Here is a 27,456-nt window from a genome sequence, read left to right as displayed (position 1 = left end):
TTTTCAATTAATCCATCAGTTTTCCCAGTCAATATCAAGGACTTCCAGACCCCTTTGGTTTTTCATCCTGCATGCTCCCCAGTTGACCCCAATCTCTCACATTGTCCTCTAAGCCCTAAAACACGAAATCTACAGAATTGCTCCTCCTCAGGAGCAGCAGTAAAGTTGCATGGCTAAAAAGCTGACACGCGCTATGGCCTCCAGTTTTAAAATATGGAATTACACTTGTAAGTATTGCCTCCGACCCGGAATGTCCATGCCCCACTCCTTTTCCACTCCCTTAGATTTGTCAGCGCATGGTACATATACGTGTAAATCGTGGTTTTAAAACTCAACGCTGTGGGTATTTTTGCACGAGAATCGCTTTTGAAATTGACCCCCTGTATGGTAGTGGAGCTGCCTAACTGGGGGTCTTTATTCTGACTTGGGGTGGTGGGATTGAGGTGTGGGAGAAATGGTGTCCTATATCAGGCCTTTCATTAGTCCCTGGAAAATGTTTTTCCATTATCAGGTAGTTAATTAAGCAATATGATTTGCATGAATCTTACCTTTATATTAATATACGTTGCTTAGCATGAATTTGCATACATTACAGCTCATTAATAAATTTTAATGCATAAGCCCACATTCACTTTTTGTTAACAGTGGAGGGGTAGCCTAGTGGTTAGAGCAGTACACTGTGAACCAGCAAAGCAGGCTTCAAATCTCAGTGCCACTCCTTGTGATTTTGGGCAAGTCACTTTACCTACCATTGTCTCCAATACAAACTTACACTTAATTTCAAAAAGCCACAATGTGTTTTCACAGGAGGGTTCCCACTATCACAGGGGTTATTGCTACAATAGTGGGGTCCTTCCCCCAAAAACACATCACAGCTATATGGCACATTCTTCTGTGTCACTGCCAAACACTGCAATACAAAAGAAAACTGCAAGCTACCCTTTACTGCAATGACAGCTACAACCTCATGGGACTACCATCTTCTTAAAGGGCACCTGGCTTCCCCCAAAAAACGGGGAGGTTGAGCAGGGGTCAGTGCTGACCCCTGTTTCAACTCGAGGCTACCGATCGAGGCAGCCCTGACTCACTATAAATAAAAAATAAGTCCAAATATGCATGCGATGGTGGCAGCAGCCCCCTGACATCTAACCCTGCCCCCGGCCCACGAAGGCTCAATCCCACCCCATTTTGGAAAATGGTGCTGACCGGCAAGAGTGCACCTGACACAGAATCGGGGTTTAAGGTAAGGGGGGCTCTGGAGGGGGGTGGGCGTGCATGAGGGGTGGGGGCTTCAGCCTTTGGGGGGGCCAGTGGGGTGGGTGGTGGGGGATGGAGACTTTGTGGGGGTGGGGGTTAGGCTTCAGCGAGGAAACCACCACCATGTGCATATTTCCACAAATATTTCGTTTTTGGGGGAGTCTGGGCCGCCTTGACTGGCAGCTGTGGTTGAAACGAGAGTCAGCACTGACCCCTGCTTAACCTCCCGTTTGGCCATGTTTTATTTTATTTTATTTTTTTCGGCCACTTTGAATGTGCAGCGGGAGCCTCGGGACCTGCATTAGGGTCCCGGGCTTCCCACCACTTATTTAATGCTTCCCTAGGAGATGGTTTTGTTTTATCTCAGCTAAACACCTTTTCGGTCAGCTGCGATGAAATATTAGCCTCAAACTGCTTATTAATTACTTCTTTGCATGCATTTGCATTATTCATGCATGCAAATTGCATGCAAACAAGATCCTTGTAATAGGGGGGGGTATCTGTGCCGGGAGATGCATGTTATATCACGCAATATACGTGATATAACATGCATTAAAGCCCTAACACAGCTTAATGAATGACCCAGTAAGATTTTAGACCCTCTGGGGATAGAGAAATACCTATAGTACCTGAATGTAAACTGCTTTGAAAGTGCCTGAAAAGCAGAATATAAATGAATAAAAAGTAACATGGATTAATGCTCATGTGTGTTAATATTGTATTACCCTTATGTCTTTTATACATTGGTCCCTTTATTTCTTCCCGCTGATAAATTTTAAGAACATAAGAAAATGCCATACTGGGTCAGACCAAGGGTCCATCAAGCCCAGCATCCTGTTTCCAACAGTGGCTAATCCAGGCCATAAGAACCTGGCAAGTACCCAAAAACTAAGTCTATTCCATGTTACCGTTGCTAGTAATAGCAGTGGCTATTTTCTAAGTCAACTTAGTTAATAGCAGGTAATGGACTTCTCCTCCAAGAACTTATCCAATCCTTTTTTAAACACAGCTATACTAACTGCACTAACCACATCCTCTGGCAACAAATTCCAGAGTTTAATTGTGCGTTTAGTAAAAAAAGAACTTTCTCCGATTAGTTTTAAATGTGCCACATGCTAACTTCATGGAGTGCCCCCTAGTCTTTCTATTATCCGAAAGAGTAAATAACCAATTCACATCTACCCGTTCTAGACCTCTCATGATTTTAAACACCTCTATCATATCCCCCCTCAGCCATCTCTTCTCCAAGCTGAAAAGTCCTAACCTCTTTAGTCTTTCTTCATAGGGGAGCTGTTCCATTCCCCTTATCATTTTGGTAGCCCTTCTCTGTACCTTCTCCATCGCAATTATATCTTTTTTAAGATGCGGCGACCAGAATTGTACACAGTATTCAAGGTGCGGTCTCACCATGGAGCGATACAGAGGCATTATGACATTTTCCGTTTTATTCACCATTCCCTTTCTAATTTTATTTATTTATTTATTTGAATTTCTTATATACCGGCATTCGCGATGGGAGTCGCATCATGCCGGTTTACAAATAACAGGGTGTGATAAAAGGATAAATACTTTAAAAAAACTTAGAACATTAACATGTGATAGAAGAATAAAGTAGCAGTTACAATAAAACAGGGATAAAATGTAAACTTGGAATGTAGAGAAGGCGAGAGAAAGATTAACAATGAGATAAAAGATAATAACCAAGGTAAATAAAAACCTGCCAATTTAAATGAGAAGAACATTACGGAGTTGTCAAAGGTTGTTGATTACCCTGACGGGAGATCTTAATTGCTTGAGTTGGGAGTAGGTTTAGTTGGTATCTGGAAAGGCTAATAATTCCCAACATTCTGTTTACTTTTTGGACTGCCGCAGGAAGCCATCCGGGTGCACCTCTATGTGGCAGGAGGCCACCAACAACATGCCTATGCGGCCCGGAAGTCGCTAGCCTTACCTGTGGGCTCTAAGAGGGGAGAGGGCCGTAGCCCCGGCCTTTCCTGGTACTAGAGCCGCCAGCAGTTCCATCTTCAGTGTCAGGGAGGCCGCCTACCATCTCGAGGCCTGCTCTGAGGCCTAGTTCCAGCGCTGGGCCCTGCTTCTCCTCCTCAGCATTGCAGGGTCACTGTCCGTGGTCCTGCCCCCTCTCCTGGAGGGCAAAGCCGCGCCTTTTCTCCTTTCTTAAAGGGACAGTGAGGGAGGATGTCCACCAGTGATGTCATCATTGGATCCGCCTTTTCTGCAGTATAAAAAGCTTCAGTCTTCATTCCTTCCTTGCCTTCACAAGGAGCCAGTCCTCCTTAGGACTTCTCGACATCTGTTTCTTAAGGCACTTCGTTTTATGTGGGATCCCTTGTCTTCGTGATGTCTTCACGCTACATCTTCGTCTTCGTCTTCATCTTTTCAAGGTCTCCAGATGTCTCATCTTGATGTCTTCTTTATCTGGTTGATCTTCGTCCTGGCAGCGCAAGTCTCCAAAAGGTTACAGCTTCTTATTTTAATTGTCGTAGAGACATCCCCTCAAATCCTAAACCTTGCCTGGATCCTTGGAGTCTTCACCCTGTCTCCATTTCACGAATGAACTCTTTTATCCGATCTGTTCTGGCTTGGCCCTGCCTGGCCTTTATCAGCTGTGCAGGGTGCATTTGGAACAGGCTTCGTCGGAGTCTTCACTTCATCTTCTATCTTCTCTGTGTGGGGAACCACCAGCGTGGTTCGTGACCTGTCTTCATTGGCTGAGTATATGGGCGTGTGATGTGCAGTACCGACTCAGCTCTGCTAACTTGTGTGGGGAACCACTAGCGTGGTCCGCGACCAGCCTACCCCGGCTGTGTAGGGCGCGCTACCTGCGTGGTCTGAGACCAGTCCGGCTAGGTTGTGTAGGGCATGTGATGTCCAGTACCGACCAAGTCTTCTTCAAGCAACTCATGGCCTTCCAGAGTTTCTTCATATATGTGACCAGAGTTCCTCTTCACTCCACGTATCTAGATTGCATTTCTTCGTGTTTCGAAGTCTCGTCTTACTTCACGTATCCAGAGTGATGTTCCACATCACGTATCCTGAGTCTTGTCTTCGTCTTTGATGTCCTCACCCTCTGACCACTGTCTGCCCTGTCACAGTTGCTGCTCCATGTGACACATCTGAAAGGGCTTGGAGTAGTCAGTGGACCACTCATGAGACCAACATAGCGTTGTTTGGGTCTCTCTGCTGTGTACAGGTGTGGCTGTGGTCGAGGTCATCATTCTCCCATCTTCAGCCCATGCTGGGGCACCTCTCACCTGCCTCGGTGCTTGCCGGAGCTCCTCCGCGGGGCTCTGCCCGGGGCACACAAAACTACCAGAGATGGGACCGCTACCTGCATTTCCACAACAGCTGAAACAGGAACTGGAGGCAAAGTGAGGTCAAGAGCTGGAGAGACAGAAAGGAAAAGGAATTGGGAGCGAAGGCAGGATCAGGAGAAACAGCACACATTACAGAGCAGGGAAACCTGTTGCTGAGGCATTGGCTGGTCGCAAAGGACTTCATGATATACCCATGCAGGATGTGATATTATCAGCCAGAGCCACAGGAAGTCCTGGCTGGAGGACCTATAAATGGGGTCCCTAGCTATAGGAAGTTCAGCCATGTTCTTTGGATTCAGCATGATGCCAGAAGCTACATCAGATATGCTTCAAATTAGAGGTGAAAGGCAATATAGTAACTTGATATCTTCAGCTCCAGTGTCACAGCAGTCTGTTTGTACCCCCTAAGGCTAAGATTGTAGGGTCAATGCCACATCAGACTTCTGAAACACTTATATTAGAATTAGTATCTGAGGAGTTCTTATGGACTCTCTATAAGAGCAATCTCTAGACCTCCCTTACCATCCCTCTCTACTGTAGGCTCTGGGTAGACCTCTGGAAGATCTATCCTTTTTAACTTTTGTTTATAGGTAATGTCTAAGGCCATTTCCTTTGGTTTGGAGATAGAAAGGGAACCCAGGACACTTCTTTTTGACTTCTTTAGGTACTTCAATGTCCTCATCTCAGTGAAACTGAAACTTGCCATTGATATATAGAAGAAAAAAACTATCTTTATACAGCCTCTAGTTGTCAGGTTTATACAGGGCTTGCTTCAGTTGAAGACTCCCTTCATGTTATCTAATTTGTCTTAGGACCTCAGTATAGTAGCTATGGAACTGATGAATGACTTTTTTGAGCCTCTGAACTCCAGTGGATTCAGCTTGGAAGGTTATGTTTTTGGTGGCGGTCACTTCAGTTTTCACAGTCAGTAAGCTCTAGGCCCTAGTGACTTTATCTGCATTATATTAAGTTTCACCATAATAGGGTGGTACTCACATGCATCCTAAGTTCCTGCCTAAGGTGGTGTCAGGAATCCACCTTAATCAGTCAGCCATCCGTCTAACATTCTTTCCCAGATCCCATGTTCACAAAGGAGATAAATCTTTGGACTGCAAGACAGTCATTGCCTTACGTTTAAAATGAACCTAAGATCTTAGAAGGTACACCCAAATTTTAGTTTCATTTGACCCAAATAGGCCTGGACTTTCTTTAAGCCAATGTACCATTTCTAATTGGATAGCAGATTGAATCTCCATCTGTTATGACCAGGCAGATCTGTACTAGGACTAGTGCTTTATAATTTATTAATAAATGATCTGGAAAAGGAAACAATGAGTGAAGTGATCAAATATGCAGATGATATAAAATTATTCCGAGTTATTAAATCACAAACGGATTATGAAAAATTACAGGAGGATCTTGCAAGACTGCAAGACTGGTTGTTTAAATGGCAGATTAAATTTAATGTGGACAAGTGCAAAGTGATGGATATGGGGAAAAGTAAATCACACTGTAATTACACGATGTTAAGTTCCATATTAGGAGTTATCACCCAGGAAAAGGACCTGCGTTATAGTGGGCAATAATTTGAAATCCTCAGTTCAGTGGGTGGCAGCGGTCAAAAAAACAAATAGAATGTTAGGAATTATTAGGAAAGGAATGAAGAGTAAAACGGCAAATGTCATAATTTCCCTGTATTGCTACATGGTGAGGCCGCACTGTGTGCAGTTCTGGGCACTGCATCTCAAAAAGATACAGTTGCATTGGAAAAGGTAGAGAGAAGGGTATGGTAACCAAAATGATAAAGGGGATGGAATGTCCCCCCTACGAAGAAAGGCTAAACCAATTGGGTCTGTTCAGCTTGGGGAAGAAACATGCGAGGGGGAATTTGATAGAAGTCTATAAAATCATGAGTGGAATAGAATGGGTAAATGTAAATCGGTTATTTACTCTTTCAAAAAATACAAAGACCTGGGGGCACTCCATGAAGTCAGTAAGTAGCACATTCATAACAAATTGGAGAAAATTCCTTTTCACTCAACACACAGTTAAGCTCTGGAGTTCATTACAGATATATCCTGGCTGCTAGCCACAGAGCATAATCATCTATTGGATAATTGATATTATTCCTTATCCAAGGTAAATTTTGTTATGTTCCTCCTCTGTACTTAGCTTCCTGGGTAGCTGAACATACAACATATCTTTTTTGGTTCACATCAAGCACAGCTCTTCCTATGTCCAATCAGAAGCCTTTACAGTAACCTAACAGCCACCAACACCATTGCAGCAGTTACCAAATAACTGACCTTCAAGCTTTCCTTTGTCTTTCCAGATGAATTCCTGCCACTACCAGCCTGTTGTACTGACCTGATCAATACAAGGAGTAGATATCCTGACAGACAAACCTGACTTCTAGAGTCCCTGTGTTTCTATTAGAACTTCTGGTTTTTACTGTACTGACATGATCGATTTAAAGAGTGGGAATTCTGCCAGACAGACCTCGTTTGACTTTCTGTTAGAACTTCTCTTTTTTCTTGCAGCCTGCTAGACTGATTTGGCTATGTACACACCTGCACTTGCAGCCTGCCAGACAAACCTACCTGTTAATTAATTTTTCTGCTGTCTCTTCACCATCTGTAACGAAGGATCCTCTGTCCATATGCCATGTCTTTTTGGAGTCCATTACCATTTTAGTCTTCACCACTCACTCCAGAAAGTCGTTTTAGGCATCCACCACTCTTTATGTGAGAAAGTATTTCTCTTACATTGTTCCTGAGTCTAACCCCTTAGAGCCTCATAAAACCTTGTTCTAAAACTTCTTTTTTAGGTTCTTGTGAACTATTAATACAATTTAGACATTTGAAAGACTCTGTCTTATTTCCTCTGCTTCATGTCTCCTCTAAAGTATTTAGATCACAAAATCTCATCTAATAGAGCTTCTGGTGCACATCTAATCTCAATTTAGTAACCTTTCCCTGCACCATCTCCACTCTGTCTATATCCTTCTGGAAGTATGGCTTCTAGAACTGGACACAATTCTCCAGGTGAAATCTCACCAATGACATAATCTCTTTTTTTCCTTCTACTTATGTCTCTTCCTATGCTCCCTAGCATTTCTCTGGCAATGGCTACCATCTCGTTGTACTATTTTGCTACCTATTTTCATGCCTCTTCTGAATAGTTCTTTGCCTTGGCCTACTTCTCAGTCTCAAATTGGGTGAATTGATTATAATATTCTTAAGTCTTTTCCTTTATTTATAGTAAATATTGTTATACCAAATAACTTTGAAATAAGCATGATTGTTCATTGGTGGCATTTTAGATTTTGAATGTGTGATCATGTGCACACTATAAAGGAAACGTTCGCATAGAGGTAGATGTTAAAAGCATTGCTCGTGCAAAAATGGCCACATATGTGCGATGTGGTCTGCACAAGAACGAGATGGATTTTAAAAAGCTGTGAAGTATGGGCGCATATAGCAGTGCGCATGTCAAAACTAAGAGGGTGGAAAAGGGGCAAGGCATGGGCGGAGCATGGGTGTTCTAGGGAAGGGCCAACAGTTAGACACATAAATCTGGATTTTAAAACCGCAGACCACGGCACAGGTCAGCTTGTTATCCGCATAACTTTACTGCTGCTCCAAATGAGGAGCAAGTCTGTAAATCTCGAGTTTTAGGGCTTACAGGAGAGGGTGAGGGGTCTGGATCAACTTGGGGGCATACAGGATGAAGAACCAGAGGGATCTGAAAACCTTGATATTATTAACTGGGCAAACTGGAGTTCTAATTGGAAAAACTGGGCTGTCCCTTGCATGAGCATTTTTAAAACTCTGCCTACATACGTGCCTAAAAGCCAACAAGGTTCTTTGGAAGACGTGCACTAGCTGTGCTTGAGTAACCTCTTAAAATTAGGAGCATATTATGCACAGTTGTTATATTTTAAAAAATATGCACGCAAGTTGTGCACGATTTAAAATTCCAGCATATCTTTGCTTGCAGGCTGATACACACGTTTATCGGTGCATGAGCGTTAGTTTTAAAATTAGCTTGCTAGTGTCCTTTTATCATGGACCATCTTTTGCTGCATTGTTTTCAAAGAGATAATCATTTTGTTTGCTTTTTCTGCAGCTTAATCCCATTTCAACTAATGCGTGAATGGAAGGAATTATTTTTTGCTGGTTATTCAATCTATGGAGAAGGATCCATTGATCATTTGCCTTCTCAACCAAACTTAGAGCAACTTGTGGAGCTGGAAAAATTGGATCTGTTAGATGAAAGAGGTTTTGAGGACTATAAGGTACATACTATGGAATAATGTATCTTATTTTTGATGATAAATTGTAATCTGATTAAATTTTACCTTGTAATAAACTTCCATATTTTGGATTTATGAAAGAAGAAATCACATCTGCAGTTTCAAAATACTGGAATGAATTTTCAAAGGTTTAGTCACAATCCAAGTGGGTAAAAATAAATTTTACATGAGTAGAATTACAGAGGTCTATATTCAGACACAGTCTGGATAGCAAAGTTCCTGAACATACCCAGATCAGTCCAGACAAGCGGTTTTATTCATCCCTACCAGCAGATGGAGGTAGAGAACAAAACCTTGAGCACTGCCACATATACGAGAGTGCCACCTGCAGTCCCTCAGTATTTCTCTACCTCCAGCAGATGGTAGAGATGCTAACTCTGCTAACCTTGCAGTACTGACTGACTGGATATTTTAAGGAAAATTGCTCCCCGAGGAAAATTGCTCCCTGAGGTGACAGGCTCCTGCAGAAGGGTCATCCCACGGGTTGAGCTGGGCGAACAGGGGGTTGGATGCCCCTGGCCAGCTTCAGCCCACGACCCTGGTGTAACAGGGTAACAAACAGCAGGTACAAACAGAAGACTTCAGGCTCTGGTCCGAGAAGGAAAAGTTTTATTTGCTAGCAATTTAGATGCAGCTGAAATGGTTTTCAGTAAAACTGCACACCCCCTTTGCAAGGAGAAACTTTTTATACATTTCACATTTCTTATCTCTTGCACATGCGTTCTACACATTGCTGAGCAAGCATATCTCAACTGAGGGGCTACGTGACCCCCCTCCCTCTTCCAGCGTGGAACTTTCCCAATGTTTCTCCTTTGTTCTGGCTTCAGGTCATGTGAATACTGATACGTCATTCGCCGGAGAGGCTGTCGGGAATTGCAGTTCTGTAAGTGCTGTGAAAGGAATTGCAACACTAATACTGCCTTATACATAATGCGTCCTTTGTTCTGGTCAGTTCTATATACTCAACAAGGTCACTAGTTTGGCAAGCATAAGTGAAATCTATCAGCATTACTAAAAGACAATGAGGTAGATTTTCAAAAACAGCACGTTCGTGTATTTTTGTTGGCGCTCCAGGCGCAAACAAAAGTACGCGGGAGTTTAGTAGATACACGCGTAGCCGCGCATATCCGCTAAAATCCTGGATCGGCGCGCAAGGCTGCCTATTCCGTGTAGCCGGCGAGCGCCGAGCCGCGCAGCCTGCCGCCGTTCCCTCCAAGGCCGCTCCGAAATCGGAGCGGCCTCGGAGGGAATTCGCTAAAGCCCTCCCCTCACCTTCCCCTCCCTTCCTCTACCTAACCCACCCCCCCGGCCCTGTCTAAACCCCCCCCATACCTTTGTTGGGGGATTTACGCCTCCCAGAGGGAGAAGTAAATCCCCGCGCGCTAGCGGGCCGCTGGCGCGCCTAGACGCAACCCGGGGGCGGTTCCGGAGGGCACGGCCACGCCCCCGGACCGCCCCGGGCCGAAACCACGCCCCGGGGCCCACCCCCGAAATGCCGTGTCCCGCCCCGAAAACGGCACGCCGCTCGGCCCCGCCCCCGACACGCCCCCTCGGAAAACCCCGGGATTTACGCGAGTCCCAGGGCTCTGCGCGCACCGGTAGGCCTATTGAACATAGGCGCACCGGCGTGCAGGGCCCTGCTCGCGTAAATCCGGGCGGATTTACGCGAGCAGGGCTCTTAAAATCCGCCCCAATAAGAACAGTGTGCAGTTTCTCTATCCTATTCATAAGCTTTAGTGCAGGCAGCAGACCCTTTGTGAAGCAGGTGAATCTGGTACATGGAGTCCTGGGGTTAGAAGTTGCTGCAGTGTGTATTTCACTGTAAAGGTGTCATTGTCATTGCGGATGATGTCAAACTCTATATCTTCTCCTTCATTCCCCCCTTTGATACTTTGATCATTTTCCATGAAAGTATCACACTTGTTAAAAGAAACAGAAACAGAGATTAAATTAGTAACTTAAGTTCACAGGTGGCCCTAAATTCCCAAACAGTCCGGTGGTTTCTTTACGGGTTTTGAGATGGATAGCCCTATTGGCTTCACCCCCCTTTGTAGCCCGACTTGACATGTATGGGAAGGTGGCCGAGAGTGAAACATAGGGAATGTTAAACAGGCTCTGAGGTAGGCACAGGTGTATACTTGTGCAGTGACAGGAGTTGCGTGGCGGTTTTGCATTCAGCAATGTCCTCCATCATCCAGCGAAGGCGGTTGAACAGGAAAGGGATGATGCAGGGTCCTATAAGACAAAAGAGAGTTAATGCTGCTAGGATAGCAAACATTCCCTTAAGCCCACCAAGTGTGGAAAACCAACTACCGAATCCGTCGGCCCAGTCCCAAGCACTCTTCCCTTCTGGGCTGGGACGTGTGCAAACTTGTCCATTCGATCCATGAGGTCCTGGATAACCTTGCTCTGGTCATCTACCTGCAAACAATAATTGGAGAGGTTAAATGTTCCGCAAACCCCTCCTTCCTGGGCCAGAAGGTAATCTAAAGCCAGTCTTTTCTGGTACACGGCAGGCGTGACTCGACTGTGCGATGCAAGGCTTGGATCTGTTTGGCTACCGAACTGTCCCCTTGCATCTGCAGTGAGTGGGGAAGAGGAGGCAAGGGAGGCGGGCGGCTGAACATCATTTCGTAGGGGGTAAGGCCTGAGTCTCTAGGAGTGCACCGGATATGTAGCAGGGCCAGAAGGAGGAGATCTGGCCACCTGGCTTTGGCTTCTTGGCAGAGCTTGGCAAGTTGTGATTTCAGGGATCGGTTTGCCGTTTCTACGGCTCCGCTGCTCTGGGGATGCCAGGCACAGTGTATATATTGACTACTTTGTTCTTAGCCCACCTAAGGGCTCTTATCAGGGCTACCAGCTCTGCTTTTTGAGCCGAAGTTCCTGCTGGCAGGGAGTTTGCCTCTATAGTTTCATCTTCAGATACGACAGCATATCCTGTTCTGCGGATGCCTTGTATAACCTGGCTACTGCCATCAGTGAACAAAGTTATTCCACCCTGCCAGGGCTGGTCTTTCAGATCGGGTCGGCTGGCATGTATGGTGGTCATGATTTCTTCACAGTCATGTGTTACTGGTTCCAGGGCCGGGAGGAGGGTGGCTGGGTTCAGAGTAGTCGTATCCTGGATCTGTACTTTGGGGTTCTCGCAAAGCACTGCTTGGTATTTGACCAGCCTAGAGTTAGTCATCCACTTTGTCTCCAGGAGCCCGTGAATGCTGTGAGGTGTGGTTACTAGAAGGGTTTGGCCGAAGGTAAGCTTGTTAGCTTCTTGTATGAGCATGCAGGCAGCCGCTATGTATATCAGGTAGGCCCAAAGCTGGAGATGTCGTGAGTGCCTGTTTCAGCTCCTCCAGGGCCCCCAGCTTCGGCCTGTGCCACGGTAGGGTTTGCGATTCTCGTTCTGGCCCTTTTAATTTCTGGTATAGGGGTTCGGCTATGATGGCGAAGTTTGCTATCCATATCCGGCAATAGCCTGCAGCTCCCAGTAGTGCTCTTAGTTCCTTCTTGTTGGTAGGCGTGGGTTGGCCACAGATGGCCTGGATTCGGGACGTTCCCAGGCTTCGTGTTCCTTCGTGGATGTAGAAGGCCAGGTACTTGACCCGGGTTTCGCAAATCTGGACTTTCTTCTGGCTGGCCCGATATCCCTGCACAGCCAGAAGTTGCAAGAGAGAGATTGTCGCCACCTCACATTCCTCATACGTCTCCCGGGCGATTAAAAGGTCGTCGACATACTGAACAACTGGGCCCTGCTTGACCTGGTACCTCTTCAGGTCTCTGGCCAGTTGTTCTCCGGACATGGTCGGCGAGTACTTGAATCCCTGTGGGAGACGTGTCCAAGTCAATTGGGTTTTGGTTCTCTCGTGCATGTTTTCCCACGTGAAGGCAAATAATTTCTGGCAGTCCTCCACCAGGGGGATGGAGAAGAAAGCATCCTTTAGATCAATTACACTGTAACACTTGGTTCTTGCTGGGATTTGGGCCATGATGGAATACGGGTTGGGGACCAGGGCCACCAGGTCCATGATCTGGCTATTGACCTTCCGCAGGTCCTGGACTGGTCTGTATTCTGTGGAATCTGGTTTCTTTCCCGGCAACAGAGGCGTGTTCCACTCAGATCTGGTTGCTTTCAGGACGCCCTGGTTAAGGAGCGTTTCCAGACAGATCCGATTGCTTCCAGGACTCCCTGTTTCAGGAGTGTTTCTGACTCAGATCCGATTGCTTCCAGGACTTCCTGTTTCAGGAGTGTTTCTGACTCAGATCCGATTGCTTCCAGGACTCCCTGTTTCAGGAGTGTTTCTGACTCCGATCTGATTGCTTCCAGGACTCCCTGTTTCAGGAGTATTTCTGACTCAGATCCGATTACTGCATCCGGCGGCATATGGCACGGGGTATTGGGGGCGTTCACGGCTAATCCGCCAGGATTTACTTCTGCCCATACTTCGGATACCCTTATCATCAAATCCCGTCTCTGTCGATGATGGTGAGTGTCCTCTGGATACCGACTGGTTGAGGAAGTGAGTATCAGAGGGGCATGTAATCTCCATTCCTCCCTGAGGGGGCAGATGAGCGTCACTGGATGGTCCCCGAAGGGGGCTTGCACTTCCTCTGTTGGTTGAAATCTCAGTGTGGCCTGTAGTTTACTCAGCAGGTCCCGTCCGATAAGGGGAACTGGGCAATCAGGGACGTGGATAAACTGGTGGGATACTGTGGTCCCGCCTACTTGTATAGTTCGTTCTTTCAGCAGAGGGGCAGTGAGTACCTGACCTGAGGCACCCACTATAGAAACAGTCTCTTTCGTCGGGTGGGGGGGGGGGGGGGCCTATTGGTGCCGTCATGACAGATTGTTGGGCTCCTGAGTCCAACAGGCCCCTTATTTGTTGTGTCCCCACGCGGGTTTCCACCAGAGAGTCAGTGGGGACTCTTCCCTCCCGGTCCCTTCAGGGTGTATGCTCCCTTGTCGCCTCCACCGCCATCTGCCAGTGGGGGGGTATCTAACCTCCTACCCCCTCGGCCTCTCTGCGATGGTGCAGGCCCATTTCTGTCATCAGTATTTGCTGCTGGGCTCCCGTATTTCTCTTGCCATTCTTCGCAGTCTCACTTCCAATGGCCTTCCTTTATGCAATACGCACACTGATTCTTTCCCAGAGGGGGGCCTTGTTCCTCCTCCTCTTCATGGTCCGTCGGCGTCTCGACTTCTTCCCATCCGGGTGTCCTCGAGGGTGGCGGCCAACAGGGTCACTTTCTCTTTCATATGTCTACTTGCTTCTCTCTTTTCTCTTCCACTTCTCTATTTCCACATACCTGGTCTGCTATAGCTTTTAACTGGCTGAGGCTCATGCCCTCAAAGCCTTCGGCCTTCTGCAGCTTCTTTCGGATGTCGGGTCACTACTATTAAGTTCCTGATTGCAGGGATGGGCCCTTTTCTTCTATTCCTGATTCCTGTTCCCATACACCTCAAAATACGATGAAAAGATCACAGTCCATCTGGAAATTGAATAGGTGACCTGCGCCTGGGGGCAAATCAGTTCTGACGATACTGAGAAGCTGCAAAACATTGCTTCATACATACTTGTAAGTTTGGCATTGGGGTAATTCAATAAAGTCAACCTGGATCTGCAGGAAAGGATCCAGGGACGCTTTAGGTGTGCAGGAGTGATGATCAAACCCTTGGAAGCCTTGTACCAATTACATTACAAACACTAAGAACATATGGTAATAGCCAGAGCCATGACTTCTGAAACCATCCCCCACCAGTGGTAAAAGAACATAATTGCAATATATATATATATATATATATATATATATATATATATGTGTGTGTGTGGGCCACTACTTCGTCATTTGGGCCGAATCATATTTGATCTTGTTCCTGATCTTGGATAGTGGCCCCTCCTTTTGCCCACAACTTCCAATAATCCCCATCCTGTGCCTGCCACTCAACCAAAATTCTCAATATTAAGTCTTTGTTTTCTCTGTGTTTTTACAAACGACATCCTGTAATTCCCACAGTCAGAACTGCATGCTTGGCTGTCTTATCTTGCCAGTTGTTTCCTTGCTATGCCCTGCATATTTAACTACTGCTAGCCCGAGAGGCAACAAGATAGCTTCTAGTAAAGCTTTAACAAAGGACCCATTCTTAATCATTTCTCCATTTGCTGTTAAAAATCCTCTCATTTTCCCAGAGACATCTTCAAAATAAACTGCATTAGCAAAAGAGAGTTCATACTTTATCATGCGTTCCAGTGTGACTACCTGAGTCTTTGCATTATGTAAAACTGTGAACAAAACGCAATATCTTACTTATAATTGACACATTCGAAGTTTACCTTTTAATACTTTAAGACCTAATGAATGCAGGAAACACATCTCTACTTTAATATGGCCTAGGCAAAATTGGGTGAGAAAATATAAAAAGAACATTAACAAACTAAAATATCTTAACTTTCTAGAATAACTAATAAAGGATCTTGTGCGGCAAAAGTCTGTAAATGTAAAGGAGGTTCTTCTTGTACAGGACTTTTCTGTAAACCAAAAAATCTCTTCCTATTAGGGGTTAAAACAATTAAAAACAATTAAAAATCCCTGGTACATGTGCTTGCAATTCACAGATAGCCGCTACATACATCACAATCCTTAATTAATAATTTGAAATCCCAAAGGTACCAGAGAAATGTTTTAGGGGTTAAATTGTCATGCTGAGAAGCGGCCACTGCCCCTCCTTCAGACCCATAAATCAATTATCCTAGTTAACTCTCCAGCTCCCAGTGCCCTTTCATGTGCTGAACTTGCCATAACAATTGTAATGCATTATACTACAGCAGAAATCAGATATAAATAAAAAAACAGATTGCAAGCTACACGTTCAGCCTCGTAGGCTTTTAAACCATAGGCTAACTGGTACTGTTGTTTAATTTCCTTGTATAGTATTTTCCAGTACACATTTAACATATATACAGATAATAATTCACAATCACTTTTAATAAGTTTTCCTTAAGTAAAAATAGTCTGCAATGAGCGTCCCCAGAGTAGATCAAAAAAGAAATAGTGCATTTGACCACAAAAAGAAATGTTTCTAACCAATCTACCATAGCAGAAATTCTGTTTAACTGCCATAATTTTTCTATAGGTACCTTCAGCTGGAAATGCAGTGATTTTTTGTCTTATTACTGACACTCTCCTTCACACACATCTGCCCAGTTGCCCAGCCCTGTTTCAGGCGGCTCCCTGGACCTGGCAGGCGGGTTTCGGAACCTTGTTCTTACTTGCGCCCTCTAGAGGTTGATCAGGTCTCTCTTCAGCCTCAACGGAGACTGGCAGTCTACCCGGAGTATACTCACCTGGTTCTGGAATCTCCGCGGTAATCAGTTCCTTCTCGGTACCACCAATCCCCTCGGCCTCGGTGTGACCTGCCGCACGGCAGCCCCTGAGGCTCGGTCACTGAAATCAGCGGTGCACAGTCACCGGGCGTCTAGGGCGCTGGCCGTCGGCTATCCCACCGGGTCGATTCAAAAATAAAAGAGGGAAGAGAGAAATATCTCATTTCCCGAAGACTCCTGGCTGGCTCGCCAATGTAACAGGGTAACAAACAGCAGGTACAAACAGAGAAGACTCAGGCACTGGTCGGAGAAGGAAAAGTTTTATTTGCTAGCAATTTAAATGCAGCTGAAATGGTTTTCAGTAAAACTGCACACCCCCCTTTGCAAGGAGAAACTTTTTATACATTTCACATTTCTTATCTCTTGCACATGCGTTCTACACATTGCTGAGCAAGCATATCTCAACTGAGGGGCTACGTGACCCCCCTCCCTCTTCCAGCGTGGAACTTTCCCAATGTTTCTCCTTTGTTCTGGCTTCAGGTCATGTGAATACTGATACGTCATTCGCCGGAGAGGCTGTCGGGAATTGCAGTTCTGTAAGTGCTGTGAAAGGAATTGCAACACTAATACTGCCTTATACATAATGCGTCCTTTGTTCTGGTCAGTTCTATATACTCAACAAGGTCACTAGTTTGGCAAGCATAAGTGAAATCTATCAGCATTACTAAAAGACAATAAGAACAGTGTGCAGTTTCTCTATCCTATTCATAAGCTTTAGTGCAGGCAGCAGACCTTTGTGAAGCAGGTGATTCTGGTACATGGAGACCTGGGGTTAGAAGTTGCTGCGGTGTGTATTTCGCTGTAAAGGTGTCATTGTCATTGTGGATGATGTCAAACTCTATATCTTCTCCTTCACTGGGACCCTCGATAGCAAAGTGGTCTGGTTCCCTCGGAGGTCCGAAGCCCCTCCACCTGCCCAGGACAGGGAAGTACCCTTACTTTTATGCTTTCCTGTGTGTCTGGGCCTTTAAATCTTTGTTGTAAAAAAAAAAAAAAAAAGTCACTGGCAGCCTTCTGCTTTTGCAACAGCAGAAGCATGTGGTAGGCTGTGCGGCCTATCAGGCTGAATGCAACAGCAGAAGCATGCGGCAGGCTTTGCGGCCTAGCAGGTTGAAATCCTTGGCGAGATCGTCAGGTGCAGGCCGAACAGTAAGTGGGCGGATCGGGGGATCATTCGGAGGAGGGTGGTCCCGGTTGGGGCAGATTCACTCCAGTGGGGTCTGGCTGTATTCCCGAACGAGCTACATGGTTTTCAGTCACGGCAGCGGTCTGTTCACTGTGCCGGCGGGAAATTCTTGGGGCAGTGCACCCTCTTCAGGGTTTGACAGCTGCCGTGTGGTGCACCCTGCCCCCTCGTGATCCGGGCCGCGGGAAAGCTCGACAAGCATAGGATTGCCTGTTTGGATTTTAATTTTGCCTTTATTTCTTGCTGCTTATTATGACAGACAAGCAACTCAGAGAGACCTGCAGGGCCTGTGGTAGCCCGTCGGTTGGCCTGAATGGCCTCCTCCTCTGCACGGAGTGTGCTTGGGGGGGGGGTCTGAAAGGCAAGCAAAGCCGCGGAGGCATTTGCGGACCACGGTGGTGGCGCTGGGATCACAGGAGGGAGTGGCTAACAGAAGTGGAGCTGGATAGGGGGGCTTCTCCCTGGGGGTTCGGGGGGTCACACCGCTCCTGTCTCCCATGGTTCGACCTGGGGAAAAAGGTCCGGATGTCTTGGGCCCTAGCAGCCCCAAGCACCCTTCGGGGGCCCCGGTGGGGCTTTCGCCCAAATTCGTATTTTTACTGCATGAGGCCTTCCTGGCTAGGCAGGCAGGTAAGTGTAGTGTCATAGAAGGTTCGGCAAAGCGGGGGAAGGTCCCCCCATGAACTCTGGCTCCTGAGGGACAGCTAGCGGGATTGGAATCGGACTCGGAAGATTTGGACGAGTCTAAGCAGGAGGATGAGGTCTCCTCGGAGGCCAATCAGGATGGGGACCTGATTGGGGGTCCCCCTCTGGATCCAGGGGACTCTAAAACTGAACAGGGGACCTTGGAGGGTCCGGAGGCTGAAGGCAATGATCCACAGGTGATCCAACTTTTTAAGAGAGAGGAGCTTCGCCTGCTTATAGCTCAGATGTTGGAGGAGCTGGGGATTAAGCTCACCCTGGAGGATTCAGATGCTGAAGGGGTTCTGGATGGCCTACAAAGACCCCCCAGTGCTTTCCCAATTCCGAAGAAAATCCAGAAAGTGATCAACCGAGAGTGGGATTCCCCGGACTCAGGTCTGCGAGTTGGCAGAGCGATGTCCAAGCTTTATTCGCTTTTGCAGGACCATCTGGACATTCTCAAGGTCCCGAAGGTGGATGCGGAAGTTTTGGCAGTCACTAATAAGACCACTTTTCTGGTGGCTGGAGCTTCCGCTCTGAAGGATGTTCAGGATCAGAAGTTGGAAGAGCATCTCAAGCGAGCTTTTGAGGTCCTGGGGCTCGGCCTGCGGGCAGTGGTATGTGCAAGTCTGATGCAGCAGGCCTATTTATGTTGGATCCAGAAGCTGCAGGAACAGTCTGCCTCCGGGACTCTTTCCCCAGTCCAGGTGGCCCTCCTAGAGGCAGGGATTGCCTATGGTACAGAAGCCTTGTATGACTTGGTGAGAACCACGGCCCGTGCTATGGTGTCAGTGATGGCGTCCAGATGACACTTGTGGCTATGCAACTGGTCAGTGGATGTCATCAAAATCACAGCTCTGTAATCTACCCTTTCAGGGGAAACTGCTGTTTGGTGAGGACCTTGATCATCTGATGATGTCGCTAGGAGAGACAAAGGGCAATAGGCTGCCAGAGGATCGAAAGTCTGGCCAGAAACCTTTCTCTTCTCGGCCTCACTTTCAGGAGTCCAGACATTTTCGTCAGATGAGGCCATCGGCAGCCTCGGCCCCAAGACAGCCCTCGCATAGGCAACAGTCCTTTCGAGGGGCTGGAAGGTCATCTAGAGGCGGATCCACCCAGGGTGCGGGTGGCAATAAGTCCTCACAATGAGATCCGGCAGGTCCACTCCTTATCTCTGGTAATCGGGGGCAGGCTGACCCGGTTCTGTGGGGAGTGGACCAAGATCACTTCCGACCGGTGGGTGTTGAGCTTGGTGAGAAACGGCTACGCCTTAGAATTTTCTCGCCCACTGCAGTTGGTCTTTCTGGAGTCGCATTGTCTTTCCCAAAGCAAGTGGGCAGCGGTCCATGAAACACTTCAGCGGTTGTTAAATCTGGAGGCGGTTGTACTGATGCCAGTGTTGAACAGGGACAAGGCAGATATTCCATCTATTTCATGGTGCCCAAGAAGGAAGGTACGTTCCGACCTATCCTAGACCTGAAGAAAGTCAACCAGAGTTTGAAGGTACCATGTTTTCGGATGGAGATGTTGTGCACCGTAATTGCGGCTGTACAGGGAGGAGAGTTTTTGGCATCTCTGGATCTCACCGAGGCTTATCTGCATATCCCCATCCATCAGGAGCACCAGAAATTTCTCAGATTCATGGTTCTGGGACAGCACTATCAGTTTCAAGAGCTGCCTTTCGGGCTGGCCACCTTTACAAAGGTGGTAGTGGTGGCGGCACTGCGACAGGAGGGATTGCTGGTGTACCCATACTTGGACGATAGGCTGATACGGGCGAAGTCACTAGAGGAATGTGTGCGGTCCGTGGAATGAGTTCGGTCGCTCTTGGAATCTCTAGGCTGGGTTACCAAGTGCTGAAGAGCCATCTGGTCCCCTCCCATTCCCCCGAATACTTGGAAGCCCGTTTCAACACCCAGCGGAGCAGAGTGTTTCTTACAGACAACAGGATGAACAAAATTCAGGTGCAGATAGCGCATCTGCTTCGTCTACAGGTGCCGAAGGTCTGGGATTACTTACAGGTTCTGGGCTCGATGGCGTCCACATTGGAACTGGTGCCTTGGGTGTTTGCCTATTTGAGGCCTCTGCAGAGAGCCTTGTTGTCCCATTGGAATCCTATGTCGCAACAATATTTCCTGCCCCTGGCTCTGATGGAGTCGGCCAGGGCCAGTCTGGCCTAGTGGATGATGCGGAACAATCTGGAGAAGGGGATGCCTCTCGAGGTCCCAGAATGGGGGGTGGTCGCCATGAATGCAAGCCTTCAGGGCTGGGGGACAGTTTGTTTGGGCAGGTATGCTCAGGGCCTTTGGTCGATGCCTGAACAGACATGGTCCATCAATTGCCTGGAGACAAGAGCGATTGATGTCAAAAATGTCAAACCAGACTCAGCCATTCTAAAATGTCAAACCAGACTCAGCCCAACTGACGAGACGCTCGGACCAGTCCCAGTATTTTTCAAATGTATTTAACTTTGAGTTTATTGCTGTCTTTCTTCTTCCTGGCTACTCTAGCCCCCAAGTTCAATTTCCTTGTTATATGTAACTTTGCTTTGGCCTTCTTGTTATATGGTTATTTATTTAGTTAGTCCCTAAGTTTCATGTAAACCGGTCTGATATGAATCCTTTTCATGAAGGTTGGTATAGAAAAATGTTAAATAAATAAATAAAATAAAGAGCGGTGCGCCGAGCTCTGGAGAAGTTTCTACCCTTGGTCCGCGATCGGATGGTGTGAGTTTTCTCGGACAATTCGACCATGGTGGCTTACAACAACCGCCAAGGGGGGACAAAGAGTCCCACCAAGCTCAGGAGGCTCAGCTGCTGTTCGAGTGGGCAGAGCTTCATCTTGAAGCAATCTCTGCCTCCCATGTCGCAGGAGTCGACAACGTCCAGGCGGATTACCTCAGCTAGCAGCAGTTGGATCCGGGTGAGTGGGAATTCTCTCAGAGGGCCAGGGAGCTTCTTTGTGAACGGTGGGGAGCCCTGCAGTTCGATCTCATGGCAATGAGTCTCAATACCAAGATGCTAAGGTTCTTCAGCCGCCGGAGGGAGTCCAGGGCGGTGGGGCTCAATGCCCTTGTATGTCCGTGGCTGACCGGAATTCTCCTTGTATGTCTTTCCTCCGAGGCTGCTGATAGCAAAGGTACTCAGGTGTGTAGAGGGCCACACGGGGTCAGTGATTCTGGTGGCTCCAGAATGGCCTCGTCGTCCGTGGTTCGGGGATCTGGTGCGGCTGGCAGTGGACGGACCGCTACCCCTACCCATGTATTTATTTATTTATTTATTTATAATTCTTATATACCGACATTCTTGTAAAATTAACAAATCATATCGGTTTACAATATAACGGATCTCTTGCGTCAGGGTCCTATATTTCTGATTGGGAGGATCGCTTTTGTCTTGCGGCCTGGCTTTTGAGAGGAGGCGATTGCGCACGAGGGGGTATTCGGAACCAGTAATTACCACGCTGCTCCAAGCGAGACGCTCTGCTACCTCTTTAGCCTATTTCAGGGTATGGAAGGTGTTTGAGACCTGGTGTGGACAATAGGGATTGGACTCTCTTCAGGTGACTGTGTCCCATATTTTGTCTTTTTTGCAGGTGGGTTTATCCAAAGGATTAGTCCATAGTTCCCTTCTGGTCCAGGTTTCCATTTTGGGTTGTCTCAGAGGGAGAGACCAGGAGAAGGCCTTGACATCCCATCCGGATGTGGTGTGTTTTCTACAAGGAGTCAAACATCTCCGTTCACCTCTGCGTCGCATTTGTCCAGAATGGAATCTTAATCTCGTGCTATGGGTCCTTTGCGAGGAGCCATTTGAGCCTCTGAATCAGGTATCTTTGAAGATCCTGACTCTGAAGACGGTCTTTTTGGTAGCTATCTGTTCGGCTAGAAGGATTTTGGAATTGCAGGCACTTTTGTGCCATGATCCGTTTCTCCAGATATCATCAGATATGGTACCCTTGCTTACGGTACCTTCATTTCTTCCTAAGGTGGTGTCGGTTTTTCATGTAAACCAATCAGTGGAGTTGCCCGGGTTTCCGGATTGGGCTCGGGATCCCTCAATTGGATGAGAACTTCACCTTTTGGATGTGAGACGGATGGTATTACGTTACTTGAAAGTCACTAATGCTTTTCGTCATTCTGATCATTTGTTCGTCCTGTTCGGGGGAGCAAAAAAGGGCGAAAAGGCATCTGAGGTTTCTTTGTCTCGTTGGTTGAAAGAGACGATCTCTGCAGTGGTTCCAGTGGGTCTTAGAGCACATTCGACTCGAGCTCAGGCATCGTCAGCTGAGTGTCAGCTGATGTCTCCCCAAGAGATCTGTAGAGCCACAGTGTGGTCTTCAATGCACACTTTTACCAAGCATTACCTTTTGGATGTATGGGCCCCGGAGGTGGCCCCCTTTTGGAGAGAGTGTTCTTCGAGTGGGACTTTCGGGTTCCCGCCCAGTGTAAGAGGGCTTTGGTACATCCCGCTTGTCTGGACTGATCTGGGTATGTTCAGGAAAGGAAAATTTGTTCTTACCTGCTAATTTTCGTTCCTGTAATACCACAGATCAGTCCAGAGGCCCGTCCTGAGGATCTCTGCTGAAAGACTGCTTGGTCTACTGCTGTATTTATTTGCAAAGCAGATTTGCCATTTTTTGGCTTCAGTTTCTAGGTTTAGCATTTTCTGCATGGTTATCTAGTTGGTCAGGGGTATCCATGTTGGGAGCCTTGTGCGCTCTTTATTTTTCTTATCTTGGCTTAGGTATCGATTAATATTGAGGGACTGCCGGTGGCACTCTCGTATATGTGGCAGTGCCCAAAGTTTTGTTCTCTACCTTCATCTGCTGGTAGGGATGAATAAAATCTCTTGACTGGACTGATCTATGGTATTACAGGAACGAAAATTAGCAGGTAAGAACCAATTTTCCTTTAGCTTATCCGACTAACTTTGGAGACATATTTCATAGTGCAGCCACACGAATATAGCTGACTACCTTAATTAGTTAGCCAGCTAACTATAGCCGGTTAATTTTAGGACAGCTCTTTGACTCAACTAGACTTAACCGGCTAAGTCATCCAGCTAATTCTGAATATTGGAGTTAGCTGGTTAACTTAGCCGGTTAATTCAACTCCTCCCAGTTATGCCCCTGAACCGCCCCAACTTTTCCTGCTAAATTCTAGCTGCGTAACTTATTAGCCGGCTAGAAGTTAGTTGGATAAAGACTGAATATAGCAGGGTAAACCATGCACCTGTATATGATATTTTACGTCTCCATTATTAAAGACTTGAAAAAGACTTTCTTGTGGCATCCACCACTTTGTTGCTTCCTCACGGCTTTACTGGATCGCCTACCTTGTTAATTATTATGTTATCCATCTGAATGGCTTTTGAATATGGACCTCACAGAATCTACAGAAATGGATTTTCAGCCGACTAAAAAGTATATGTGTACTTTCACAATGATGTACATTAAGACACAGAAAGAGAAGGTGTTCTGGGGTAAACAGCATGGTCAGGGAGAAACTACACCATTTTACATGTTTACTCTCTGCTGCATAAGAAACCAATATTTAAACACAAAGTACACAGGTACAAGAAAATTAGTTCTTACCTGCTAATTTTCATTCCTACAGTACCAAGGATCAGTCCAGAGAAGTGGGTTGTGTATCCCTACCAGCAGGTGGAGTCAGAGAATAATTAGAACTGTGGGCACTGCTACATAACGAGAGTGCCACCTGCAGTCCCTCAGTATTGACGTGTACCCAATCCAAACAACCAATACTAACGGGCGAAGGGGCGACCAAAAACCAGTTCCGTACTTCGCCCCAAGGAAACAACATGAGTAAATAAACCGTTAGAAAAAAAACTGCTCCAACAATCGTAATCTGGAAAAAAGGAGCTCTATGAAAAATTAGGCAAATTGTAGCCAACACAGTCTTTCGGTAACTGAAGTAAGGGGTGGGCCTCTGGACTGATCCTTGGTACTATAGGAATGAAAATTAGTGGTAAGAACCAATTTTCTTTTCCCTATACATACAAGGATCAGTCCAGAGACGTGGGATGTGCCCAAGCCACCCTACACTGGGCGGGAACCCGAAAGACCCGCGTGTAGAACACTTGCACCGAAGGACGCCTCATCAGAGGCCTTAACGTCCAAGCGATAATGCTTACTAAATGTGTGCAAAGAGGACCACACCGCTGCCCGGCAGATCTCCTGAGGTGAAAGCAACTGACACTCCACCCAGGAAGTAGCCTGAACCCTGGTGGAATGAGCTCAGAGACCCAAAGGCACTTGGCGGCCGCAGACCAAGTATGCTGAAGTAATAGTCTCTTTAATCCATCGAGAAATGGTCGCTTTAGACGCCTTGTCCCCTTTCTTTGCACCCCCGAAAAGAATTAACAAATGATTGGAGCATCTGAAGTCATTGGTAACGTTTAGATAACACAATAAGACCCGACTCACATCCAAAAGAAGAAGATCCTTGTCCTGAGGCAACCCCCTGGAACCTTGCAGGAACCCTGGAAGCTCCACTGTCTGATTAACATGAAAGGCCGAAACCACCTTAGGAACAAAGGAAGGAACCATGTGTAACGTCACCCTATCGTCTTGAATCCGCAAAAAAGGGTCATGGCACGACAGGGCCTGCAATTCAGAAATCCAACGTGCCGAGAAAATGGCCAGGAAGAACACCGTCTTCAAGGTTAGATTTTTCAGGGAAGCGGTACATAGAGGTTCGAAAGGAGCGTCACAGAGCACATGCAGTACAAGATTTAAACTCCAATCTGGACACACCGCATGGACGGGAGGTCGTAAATGTTTGACCCCCTTGAGAAATCGAACAATGTCAGAGTGTGTTGCAAGTGAATCACCGGCAAACTTTCCCTGCAAGGCTCCCAAGGCCGCTACCTGGACCTGAAGAGAATTGAACGCCAAACCCTTCTTGAGCCCCTGTTGCAGAAAATCCAGTATCAGAGAGACCTTGACTGTTAAAGGATCGCAAGAGTGCTGATGACACCAGGTCTCAAAGAGCCTCCATACCCTTACATAGGCCAGGGAAGTGGACAGACGTCTTGCCTGCAATAGAGTGGAAATAACTTGTTCAGAATAACACTCAATTGTAAACGTCGCCTCTCAAAAGCCAAGCTGCGAGAGAGAAGCGATCCTCCTGATCCGAAAAGATGGGACCTTGACGAAGTAGATGCGGTAGATGAGCCAGCTGCAAAGGACCCTCTAGGGTCAAGCAAATCAGATCCACGAACCAGTGGCCACTCTGGAGCCACCAGCACCCCCCTTTCGGGGTGGAGTTCTCTGCGATGGAGAAGAGAGGCCAGGGGGGAAAGGCATACATCAGAATCCCTGTTGGCCAGGGGCACACCAGAGCGTCGAGACCGACTGAGCCTTGTTCTTTTTGATGGCTGAAGAAGCGTTCTGTCTTCGCATTCTCCCGCGTTGCCATCAGATCCAACTGTGGGACCCCCCATCTGGCACAAATGCAGTTCCATGCTTCGGGAGACAGTTCCCACTCTCCCAGGTCGAGTTGTCGCCTGCTAAGAAAATCCGCCTGCACGTTGTCAACGCCTGCGAAATGCGACGCAGCAATTCCCCCGAGATGACGCTCCGCCCAAGCAAACAGAAGACATGCTTCAAGCGCCACCGCGGTACTTCTCATCCTGCCCTGTCGGTTGATGTAGGCCACCATTGTTGTATTGTCGGAGAACACTCGAACTATGCGTCCCTGAATCCAGGGTAGAAATGCTTGTAGGGCAAGACGTACTGCTCTTGTCTTGAGACGATTGATGGACCACAAGCCCTCTGTTGGAGACCAAAGCCCTTGGGCGGATCTGGTGTTGTACACAGCTCCCCAACCTGACAGACTCGCATCGGTGAAGACTATCAGCCAATTCGGTGGGCTCAAATCCATCCCCTTCTCCAGATTGTCGCGCGAAAGCCACCATGACAGACTGGCTTTGGACTCTGGAAGCAGAGACAAGAGTAGGTGGAACTGCTCTGACATCGGACTCCACCGTGACAACAGCGCACGCTGTAGCGGACGTAAGTGGGCGAACACCCACGGAACCAAGTCTAAGGTGGACGCCATGGATCGCAGCACTTGCAGATGATGCCACACAGTGGGTGTTTGTCTGAGAAGAAGCACCTGTATCTGGCTCTGCAACCTGGCTACCCGGTCCGACGCCAGAAAGACTCTGCCTCGCAAGGTATCGAAACGGGCTCCCAAATAGGTCAGCTCTTGGGTGGGTTCCAGGTGACTCTTCTGAAGATTGATGACCCATCCGAGCGATCTCAAGGTGAACATCACCATGTGAACCGATCTTTCGCAGTCCTCCCTGGTCTTGGCGCGAATCAGCCAGTGATCCAGGTATGGATGGACCAGGATCCCCTGCTTGCGAAGGGAGGCTGCTACCACCACCATGACTTTGGTGAAAGTTCGAGGAGCCGTCGCCAGACCAAATGGAAGGGCCTGAAACTGGCAGTGTTGTCCCAAGACCTTGAAGTGTAGAAACCTCTGGTGACATAGCAGTATCGCAATATGCAGATAAGCCTCCATAAGATCCAGGGACGCAAGGAACTCCCCCGTCCGAACAGCAGCCAGTACCGTCCGCAGGGTTTCCATGGGAAAACAAGAGATTCGGAGACAATGGTTCATCTTCTGTAGGTCTAGGATGGGAAGAAATGTGCCCTCCTTTTTGGGAACCACAAAGTAAACCGAGTAACGTCCCCGACCCTCTTCTGCGTCCGGAACCGGGACAATGGCCTGTAGCTGGATCAAGCGCTGAAGGGTCTTCCATACCACTTCCTGCTTGCTGCATGAGGCCACGCGGGACTCCACGAACACCTCCTGCACGGGACGTGAAAACTCTAGAGCATAGCCTTCTCTGATCACCTCCAGGACCCAACGGTCTGAGGTGATCCTTGCCTATTCCGTGTAAAAGCTAGACAATCTGCCCCTGACAGCTTCGACGACGGAATGGGGACTCGTGGCTTCAATGGGAGGGTTTACTACCTCCTGTCCCGAGGTATCCAGAATCCTGGTCGGGACGATGACCCCCTCGAAAGGACTGTTGCTGTCCTGAGGTCTGCTTAGATGTGGAAGGCGAGGAATATGTGCCGGAACGAAATCGGCATGAATCCCGAAAAAGCGGCCGTGAAGGAAACACCTTTCTGGTGGGTCTTTTATCTTCCGGCAACTGATGTCCCTTAGATTCTCCGAGTAGCTTTACCAACTGCTCCAGTTCCTCACTGAACAGGAGCTTACCCTTAAACGGGAGGTTACACAGCTGAGATTTTGAAGACAAATACACTGAC

The 27,456-nt window shown here is 47.4% G+C and overlaps 1 protein-coding gene across 3 annotated transcripts in view; it reads left to right on the top strand.

Moving 5' to 3' along the window:
• The window catches only part of SPEF2 (sperm flagellar 2), a 310,148-nt gene that overhangs the window by 129,920 nt on the left and 152,772 nt on the right, over positions 1-27,456 (top strand). For 2 of the 3 annotated variants that reach the window (XM_029578899.1, XM_029578907.1), the window contains exon 10: positions 8,721-8,889. In XM_029578899.1, the coding sequence (XP_029434759.1) occupies positions 8,721-8,889 (169 nt within the window). Of the gene's footprint in view, positions 1-8,720; positions 8,986-27,456 lie in introns of those variants that run through there. The other variant, XM_029578916.1, reaches the window with a different exon arrangement.

This window comes from Rhinatrema bivittatum, chromosome 1 (genome assembly GCF_901001135.1).
Source record: "Rhinatrema bivittatum chromosome 1, aRhiBiv1.1, whole genome shotgun sequence".
NCBI classification, from domain to species: Eukaryota; Metazoa; Chordata; class Amphibia; order Gymnophiona; family Rhinatrematidae; genus Rhinatrema; species Rhinatrema bivittatum.
The sequence above is the reverse complement of the archived record's forward strand: the minus strand, read 5'-3'. Positions and strand labels throughout refer to the sequence as shown.